Source organism: Wasmannia auropunctata, unplaced genomic scaffold (assembly GCF_000956235.1).
Source record: "Wasmannia auropunctata unplaced genomic scaffold, wasmannia.A_1.0 LD336092.1, whole genome shotgun sequence".
Lineage (NCBI taxonomy): Eukaryota > Metazoa > Arthropoda > Insecta > Hymenoptera > Formicidae > Wasmannia > Wasmannia auropunctata.
Genome location: NW_012026798.1, coordinates 2,363,924 through 2,374,008, shown reverse-complemented (window position 1 = coordinate 2,374,008; position 10,085 = coordinate 2,363,924). Strand labels below are relative to the sequence as shown.

General features: G+C 35.5%; 1 protein-coding gene across 4 annotated transcripts; it reads right to left on the bottom strand.

Annotated features, from left to right (window-relative positions):
* Positions 1-871: 871 nt before the first annotated feature.
* On the bottom strand, positions 872-9,849 carry LOC105463004. 4 transcript variants are annotated; one of them, XM_011709987.1, is made up of 6 exons: positions 9,669-9,849; positions 9,350-9,508; positions 9,097-9,216; positions 8,604-8,708; positions 5,597-5,668; positions 872-3,912 (listed from the first exon to the last, which is right to left on the bottom strand). In XM_011709987.1, exons 1-6 carry the CDS (start codon positions 9,747-9,749, stop codon positions 2,428-2,430), a joined length of 2,022 nt encoding a protein of 673 aa, XP_011708289.1. In that variant the 5' UTR covers positions 9,750-9,849; the 3' UTR covers positions 872-2,427. The 4 variants fall into 4 exon arrangements, with proteins under 4 accessions (XP_011708289.1, XP_011708291.1, XP_011708292.1 ...); XM_011709989.1 differs by lacking the exon at positions 872-3,912 and adding an exon at positions 4,283-5,238; XM_011709990.1 differs by lacking the exon at positions 872-3,912 and adding an exon at positions 4,283-5,235.
* Positions 9,850-10,085: the final 236 nt, after the last annotated feature.

Here is a 10,085-nt window from a genome sequence, read left to right as displayed (position 1 = left end):
TTGTTTTGTAGTCTATTATCAAATCACATGATGAGAACAAAAAATGCTATTTGTATAACTTTCTACACATATAATTCTATTTATAATTTATATTTGTATTAGAGAGTTTTCTGAAATGACAAACTTTAACAAAATTAAACGTTTACGTGGCACGAACGGCGTGAACGTCAAACGACCGGCGCCACTTTCATTTTAATAAAAACAGGAAGCGTGGTGGAGAGGCTAGATTATCCTATTGGGCGCTTGGAAACGGCGCTTAAGCCTTTAAGAGGGCGTCGAGGCCCGACTCGGGGGACAGACAATGGGAGGTAAAAGTAAAGCGTCGTTCCGAGAAGGGGCGAGGGTTGCCCACCCACACCCCCAATAATAAAATGATAAAGACCTTCGTCTTTCCGCCGCCCGGCCAAACTTCCTCCCGGCCCGAAACCCCCGTCGTATATAAATGTCGATATTATTGTAACGAGACGCTTTTGATGCCGATTTCGTATCGTGCGCTCGCCCGTACGCACACACTCGCGTGATATATACGCTCGAAACCGGCAGAAGCGGCACGGTGTCGCACGTACAGCCGCGATTATTATCGCGTACACAGACGGGAATCGAATCAAACGTTAGAACCGATCACCAGCGGTAGAAATCGATTTTCTCTATTCACGGCAATCCGCTCTGTTCGTTTTCCCCCTTTCACCCCGCATATCCCCTGTTAGAACGCATCGTAGCAATGGATATGACCCATCGTTGAGCAGAGATGGTTGTCGAACTCGCGAAACGAGGCTTTCATCGAAATCTATAACCGTCTCTTCTGCGCGCAAGTTCCCGAAAAAATAAAAACTGCTGAAGTCGCATGCTTGCATTCGAAAAAAAGCCAGTGTTAAATAATATTAATAGACAAGATTTTATTTACAAAATGTGGGTTGCTGATGAAATGGGAATACATAATCGATCGATAAACGTGCAGTTGAAGTGTTTCTACATGTATATAATGTATAAACTCTAAAAGCCTGTCTCTATATTACAAATTTGTTTCAATTTCATCGATAAACATTTTTTTTTAATTCTTCCATAAGCATTTATCAGCTTGTATACGTTTTATATGAGAGAAACTAAATAACAGAAAAAGATTTGAGTCTAATTCAATTTTATTGACAAATATTTTTTTTAACTATTCACTAGCATTTATCATCTTGTACATCTATGTTTTATGTTAAAAAAAATACTGAATAATAGAAAAAGATATAAATCTAATTCTCAAGCTCGTTCCATAAATTTAATGGCAGATTCATTCGTATCGATTAGTCGGCTATATTTATCCGCTTTTCCGCAAGAGCATTAGGATGTTAATCCGTGGAATGCGTGCAAAGGGTAAACAATATATTTCGCTTGTATAATTAGCTGCGAGATCTATTTAAATTTAGACTTGAACTTTTCTTTAAAAAAAATTAATAAAATGCACATCGGATGCCGCATGACCAACAAACTTCTACTCAAAGTAACAAAAGAAATCTTTCTTTTAACTCTTTTAATTAAATTAATCGTTTAAATTAATCATTTTTTATGCTGATATAATTCATAAAAAATGTGTAAATTAAAATTTTATGTACAACAATTTTCAAATCGTCCACGACAAATTTATTTTATAACATGTGGACGTTATTGCACGATGTTTATATTTTTAAGTTAATTTTTCCATAAATATTACACACATTTATTGAATTGCAGCTAACATTTATAGTTATAATCTTTCTATGTTACGCTGAAACATGCACACGCATTAGCATTATCAGCATATATAATTTTAGAATAGATAATCCGTTAGTCACGCGACAAGCAACATGCATCGACAGCCGGTTTATTCACCTTGCACTAAACTCTCGCGATCAGTGGTGCTTCCTTGAAAAAAAAAAATTACAAGTAAGATAAAATAAAATTATTGAACGGAGAAATGGATACACTATTAATCGCAGAGCTGACGGAAGATGAACGAGTCGGCCTTAAATGTTGACAATTATCGATCCAGGAGACCGAATCTCTAATTTCATAGATCTCGCAGAAATCACGGTTGCGCACATTTATGCTCATTTTCGCCTTAAGATTTTTCTATAAAACCGGTTCCTTTTACCATTCCATTACTTGATAAAAACAAAATTCGCACAATGTCCATACATAGTTGAACAATAATCAGTCATTATTTCATGGAAATACCGACATCTTTGACAAAAAGCAATTTACATGTATAGATCGACATTTTGTACGTAAAATAATTATTCTCGTAAAATAATTCAAAACAATATTCAATTTTTTTTAATTATTTGGCATTTGAAACTCCTTCAATGTATAGATTAACTTTTCTGTTAAAAATTTTTCTAGACTATAATGTAACCAAAAAATAATAACCAATGTTGTGCTCCATATTTCTTGTGCGATTCTTCAAGATGCCGATGCCTTCTTCCCCTTCCTACGTTCACAGCTAGTCTCCCGTTTTAGATTGCACGGCTTCACCTGCGGAGGACAAAGGTGCACGCCAGTGGGGCAGGGGTATTTTTTCTTCTTCGGACACGGTTGATTCGAGGCTCGCTTAGCGACCACCTTCGCCTCATAGCACGGACACGCACCGGGGTGTACTTTGCGCGGTGGTGGACAGGGACAGAGCACGATAGGTGCGTACGGTGGCTTCGGCAGCGGTGGCGGAGCACATATTTGCTTCTTTCGAGTGACGGTCTGTTTAATCTCCGCGTGAGATTTATCATCCTTCGGGAAGGATATCAACGGACACAGGTTAGGTTTCACGAACTTCAACGGGGGACACGTTACCTTCGCGTACTCCATCTTCGGCGGTGGGACAAGGTGCGGCAGTACGCATTTGCCTATCGGCAGGCAAGTCTTCTTGCACTCGGGATCCACGATTTTATTTTCTGTCTTCGGTGTTTGTTTCGCCTTCTCGTTGTTTCGCTGCGACTTATCGCACTTGACCCTCTTTTCGCTGCAAATGTCGCTCTTTCTCTTGCAAGGTCGACCGCACTCATCGGTCTTCTTCACCTCGGTCACCTCGGTCTTGCAAATTTTATCCATCTTCTCGCAAGCGGGAGGCTTGGTGGAGTCTGATTTGGCGAGCGGGAACAAAGAGCTGTGAAATCCTCGTCGGTGAACGCTATGCAAGAAAATGGGATCGCGATGAATGAACGTCTTAGGTGTTTTGCTTCCCTGTAATTTTGAAAGCCTCTTGAATGCTTTCTGCATACGTTTGGAAACATCTTGCGAAAGCGAGTGGCGACAAGATAAGTAAGACGTAGGAGGTGATGAAGAATATTGTTTGCAAAATCTCGGAGGTAGAAGTTTTCGCTTTAATAGATATTTGAGACACTTAGAAGGTGTTAATGACTTTAAGGTTTTCGGATGTTCCAGAAATCGTGAATCTTTTTCACGATGAATTTTTGGAAATGGCGGCTTCTTGACGAATTTAAGATATAAATCGAAGCGTAGCAAATTGATTGATTCGTGATGACAAGGCAGCGATGGTAGAACATATTTCTTATTAAATGAATACGATTTGAAAGATGGTAGACTAAAGGGCAGGGCCGTCGAATAGTAGACTGACATTGTTGACGCTGGTTTACTTGGAAGCGGTAGTTTACATTTTGTCATGAACGAACGCTTTAAAAATGGTTTTCTTAATTTTTCGTGAATCGAACCGAATGCTTTATGCCTTAAAAGGATGTTTCCAGGCTCGTTCTTGCAGGAACTAAAATCTCTTATGCAAGTCAAGCATGAGTTGAGCATATTCATTGAACAGATTTTATGGTTCCATCGATTAAATCCTAATCCTCCTGTTCCAAAGATCTCGGTGTCAAAGAAGGTTCTCGGTAGATTTTTCAGGAAACCATTCATTTGTACGAACATTAACTTCTTGACTGCCTACGGGATTCATAAAAAGAGATGAAGAGAAAGAAATATACATATCTATATTTTTCTAGAAATAACAATAGCTCTCCGATTCCGTCGAACAAACGGTATTTACAACAGCCGCTGACGCCTCCACGTACCTTCTGTCTCTTACTGACGCGATTCAGCATTTCTCTTCCTTGCACGGTTTCTTGGGTGGGCATTTAACGGAGAATGGCTTTCTTTTGGGCTTTGGCTTGGCGGGATAGCCCGGTGGCTTGGCGGGCTGACAGGGGCCCTCGGGTGGATCGCACGGATTCTTTTCTGGTTTACCAGGCGAATCCTCGCCACATCCTGGCTCACCTAGCCGCAATACTCTGCCACTAACTGCCTGCTGGTTTTTTTACGTATTAAATCGTGGAGGATTTTGATGCGCCTCCTCAATAATCTCGCGGTAGTCCCGACCAGCGCTCTTGGCCCACCTCCCTCCTTTCGAGAGTTTAACACGACAAAAGAGCAAAGCGCTTGTATTCTTTTATGGGTAAGGAATGAAAGTAACGATTTAATGCGGATATCGTTCACGAATATAATTAGAGGAGCTATAATCTAGCTTAATATGCCGATCAATTCGTCGATTCATTTCTCTTGTTCTCGTTGCTGACGATCTCTTTTTCCTTCCTTCCGTCTGTCGTGACCCCCGGTCTTCGATACTTCGCGTTTATTAGGTTGAAATACTCGGCGCTTGAACTCCGTTACTCTCTCGATCAGAGTTTGCAATTTTTCGACGGCGTCCTTGTTAGAAACTTTCTTTGACATCAGCGTTATTCGATCAGCCTCTGACAGTTCTTCGATACTTGAAAAATGTACGCGCGTGATGAACCTCGTTAATGGACCTCCGTTAACGTTTTTGTTATTTTCAAACATCAGCATCGTCGGCTGGAAATTATCGACATTGTCGTCGACATTGTCGTCGACACGCGGCGGTTTTTTACTAGGGGCTTTTTTGTTCAGTTGATAGTTCTCTGTACCGATCTCTTCTTCGTATTCTTCACCTTGAGGGAAGTAATCGTCGTTGCCCAGTTTGTCATCGTGTGACAACTTCGATTTCTCAAACTGACGAGGATCAGTGACAAAATGTTTACGCAGAACAGAAAAATCGGAACGATCCTTGTAATTAACTGCTGAATTGGAATCTTGCTGGAAATCTTTGACAAAATTGATTCCCGTAAACTGTTTACGTGAATTGATGATCGACAAAAAATCTCTGTTGGTTTGGATCTGATTGGATTCGATCGGTTTTCCACTTTCGGCTATTTCTACCGCAGATTTCATCGATGAACTTGGCCTCTCTCTTCTCTGCTGAGAGAGCACGACCAAAGCGATCAGAAATAAAATTTATAATAACTCATTATTTGAATAAGATATCCTTTTTTTTAGATATAATCGTTGCAAGATTTTGAACAGCTTAAAGTAGCCAATTCAACGAGAAAAGAGGCAGAAGGGAGGTGGAGCCACAGCGGTCACAGAAAATTTTTGCGATTTTTCAACGTATTTTTGAATATTTATTTCTTTAGTTTAATCACGTATAATTTTATCAAAAATAATATAAATAAAATATACTGAAAATACGCAAGATATTATTATAATTTTATAATTCATTTATCAAATAAAAAAGAAAACTAATTAAATCCTTTCGAAAAATATTAATAAAGCTTACTTCGGCTGTTATTCCAGATTCTCGAAACCTAGCAGTTTTCAACCTAGCAGAATTTTCTTCTTTTGATTGTAACTGAAATAAGAAGTGTCACGTGTCAGATAGTTGTTTAATTAGACTTACACTAAATAATCTCCATAATTAAGAAAAATCTACACAAAATGCTGTGTAAAATAATATTTATTATTACTTACAGAATTTACAATAAAATGTATTATATATTTTACAGATGAGATATTATAAATATAATGATATTATAAATAGATATTATAAATATAATGTTTTCTCTCTTTATTTTAAAGTATATTTCAAATACAGCAATAAATTAGATTTCTTTCCCAAATAATTCACTTTGAAATTAACACAAATTTCGTTATTAATACTTACTGAAAATTTTTTACAATCTGCTATAATGTCTTTACATAAAAAGAGTTTTTTCAGGAAACATTTTGTACGTAAACAATATAAAAGTAAAATATTTTCAAGATTCTTTTTTTTTTGTTTTGTCTTCAGAACACTCTGGAATCTTTTTTACAGGTGGACATGGCTTCTTCTCACATGAATCTTTTTTAATTTCTTTAATTTCTGTACAATCAGGTTTCTTTATTTCCTCTTTCTTCTTTATTTCTTCTTTCATCTTGATTTCTTCTTTCTTGTCTGGCCTACACGGATCTGTGTTATGCAGTTCATAAAAAGTTTCTTCTTGCTTCACGAGACGTTGTCCACGGCAAGGATCTTCCTCTATTCTAGTAACGTCATCCTTTTTCTGTTTACACGGGTCTTCTTGGACCTTCTCCTTTCGCTCGCGAGTTTTACTGCAATCGCGAACATCTTTTTTAACGCTCTTTCTCTCCTTGCAAGGAACTACGTCTTGTCTTTTGCATGTTCGTTGTTTTCTTCTCTCGGAACAATCAATCCTCTTTCTCTCGCATATCTTTTCCTTCTTCTGACATTTTCTTTCCGTCTCCGTTTTACACGATCTCTGTCTTTTCTTACAAATATCATTCTTGTCTTTATTCTTCTTTATCTTTTTAGATCTTTTCTGCATGCAAAACTCCTGTATCTTTTTCCGAATGCCGGCTCTATGCTTCGCTTTATCATCTTCGCAATCCTTCGATGCAAAGAGAATCGCGCCGTTGGAAATTATATCGGAAAACGGAATCGCACGGATCACTTGGTTCACCACGAAAATATTTTCTGAACAATACGAATCCGATGCGATTTTGGCGTGCAGACCTGGGAGCATGGATTTGATTTTGGAGCATGTTCGCTGAATCCAATTTTCCTGTTCAATGACATTTAACGTATCGTCCATCATTGTTTCGCTGTCGCGATTATTTTCACGTTTGTAACTTATAAAATTTAATGAAGACAAAGGAAATTTAGTGCGACTGCGGATCTCATGTAATAATCTCAATTTGTTATTCGATAGCGCTACCGATATCACCCGGTCGATCAATTTTTCCGCTGCTCCGCAGCGTGCTTCTTTATTTGGAGGTATACCGACGTTGTTAAATTTCTTCATCAATCTTCTTGCCGACTTTTCGCCATGATTCAACAAAGACGTCGGCAACGATTGATGATTATTTTCTTTCGCAACGAGTGCACCGCAGGATGGACGTCTGATCTCTCTCGTTTTCTTAATCGATCGATGCTCCTGCGCGATTTTCGCTTCTGGAATGAAGTTTACGTCGTACTTCCGAAACGACGGGTACGTCAAGTCGAAGAACCACTTGCTAATCGGGATGGCGGCGTAATCTCTTTGCCAGGTTTTCATGTTGTCGCTGGAACTCCTCTCACCCGGGACTCTGGCATAAAGACGCATCCTGCCGCACGCGTTGCCCGCCTGAGGACAGACGGAGACACGATTTCAAGATCAGTTCTCCTCTAGGCCCTTTCAAAGATTTACGTTTGACCGCTGGTTCTTCAGCATCGATTAACTTTATTCGTAGATTAGCTAACTTTATATCCCAGTCTATATCTCGCTATTTTTTATAAAATCTGAGAGCGCGTCGTCTTATATATCTTCAGTGCATGCATCTTCAGGTTTCAATTATCAGATTTCGAAACTTTATATTATAACAATTATATTTTAGAACCTGCGGCACTCATCCACAGTTGCTCATTTTATTTATGTAATGATTTAAAAAATTTTAAACGTCCAATCAAATCTTGTTAAATAAAGTATCTCACAAGCATGAATATGAAGAAATCTAGAATTTCTTCAACAATGCACAATATCTTGCAGAAATAGCGGAAATCAATATCAAGACAATATGTCACATAAATGCGAATACGCGGATTCTGCGGTTCTTATTATACTACACTAGAAATACAGCTTAACAAATTTATGTTGCGATAATTATTAAAATAAAAACATTCTTCGAAATTGAGATATTAAAATAATGAATACGGAAATCAATATTTCACTATCTATAGATAGACAGAGGGAGGGAGGGAGAGGGGGGGAGGGGAAGAGAGATAGAAAGAGATAATAAAAATACAATAAAAATAAAATAACTTTAAAAAACATGACAGATATAATCTTATTCTCTGATCTTATTCTCTGATTCTTTCTCAATTTTTTTAAATTTAATAATGTTTACCTTATACATGCAGATATTAAAAAATAATTTTATTTTATTTGATAATATTCTACAAAATAATATTGCATAAAAAAGCTAATATTTGCCTTTTATTATACAATAAATTTGTATAGAATGTGCTATATATTGAGCATACGTACGATCATATGCTTAATATACTCAATATACAACAAATTTAATTCATCCTACCACAGCTAGAATTAATTAATATTTATATTATAAGAATAATTTTAAATATCGCTCAACTTTAACTTTATTCCTTAAGTGAATAATTCTATCAAATAATTTTATGTATAAGAAAATTTTTAATATTGATTAAAATGTGAATCATACGCGATTGAAATAATTTCTTAGTTTAATTATAAATTTGAAAATATGAATATTACAATTTATTTTTCCCTTACCTTTGGCATTAATTCCTCAATAGATATCAATGGATTGTTAAATGCTGGAGCTTCTTCAGCTATTGGTAAACGATAAAGAGCTTCTACAAGTTTCTCTGTCTGACTCTACATAAAAAACAATTATTTTATCATAAAATTTTTTTATATTAACCTTTTATATATTATTTAATCTTACATATTTAAATGCAACCACTTTATTTAATTTTGGACTTAAGTATATATTTTAAACAAAAAAATAATCTTAATTTTATAATAAATATAAATAAAAATAATTTTAAAAGGCGACAAATTCATTAACTTGTATTAACAATTATAAAAAATACTTCTATAATTTCATAAAAATCGATTTTATTACTTAATAATACTAGCAAAACATTTTCGCATATAATTATTGAAAAACCATAATTTTTTACATTAATACATTAAATAAAATTAGCACATACTGATATACTTAAATGCATATGCATAAATAATAAATAAGTTTATACTTTACCTTTCCATTATTTCCTTGATGATTATTATTGTCTGCTTGTGTCGCATTATTAATTGCTGCATTTGAATGACTATCTTCGCCCGAACAAGATTTCTTCTCCATTGTTAACATTTCTAATGGCTATTTAATTAATATTTTTTTACTTAAAATATCTTTCTTTGATCAGAATATGATTATTAATTACTATGATAATTTGTTCAATTTACATATAACAAGTTTTCTTAAACAAATTGTGAATAATAGAATCACTTACGATAGGTTTTAATGACTGTTCATCATAGAAATTGTAATTCGGCAAAGGTCTATTGACAGCTGCCACATCGTATAACGCTAGGGCATTCAATTTTGCACTATTTCTTAATAACTGGGATAGGTTGTGACTGATTTTTCCAGCGCCGGCAATTAGAGTAATCTAAATAAGCATTTTTAATTATACCAAGATTTAACGAAGAAAAATAAATAAATAGACGACATAATTTATAGAAATATATAATTAATTGGGTAGAGCCGTACAAAGTGAAACTACTAAATGAAAATTTTTGTATGTCGGAAATTGTTTAAATTGTGAATACCTTTGTGAAATTCTTTTCGCTAATGTGAATCCGGCGTGATCCAAGGGAGTTCACGACTGATTTTGCGGCTCGGGAAAACATGGTTAGTATATCAGAATGACTTAAAAAATTTTAACGTCTTCATCGGACGTCCGACATGTCTAAAATGATTGAGCACGGCGCTTGTTACAAAATAAACATCGATTCTTCAATTTCAACTGTTCGAATATACATGGCAAAATTAAGATATCATGCGATTTTATACTTAATGCGAATATTACAAATATACATATGAATAAATGAAATTAGAAAATGCTTACGTAAAGTAAATTTGCCAAAGTAATATTTTGACTAAAATTGTAATGATAAAAAAATTTCCTCTTTCAAAATCAAATTTCTTATTCTCTAGAATATTAAATTAAATTGATTCATAACAAA

What these genes read in the sequence shown, in the direction of transcription:
- LOC105463004 (XM_011709987.1), bottom strand. Translation starts at nt 9,749, where the DNA reads ATGTTTTCCCGAGCCGCAAAATCAGTCGTGAACTCCCTTGGATCACGC. An exon ending in TTGAGGAATTAATGCCAAAG is followed by an intron (nt 5,669 to 8,603) that starts GTAAGGGAAAAA and finishes TTCTTATTTCAG; the next exon opens with TTACAATCAAAAGAAGAAAA. An exon ending in AATCTGGAATAACAGCCGAA is followed by an intron (nt 3,913 to 5,596) that starts GTAAGCTTTATT and finishes TGAATCCCGTAG; the next exon opens with GCAGTCAAGAAGTTAATGTT.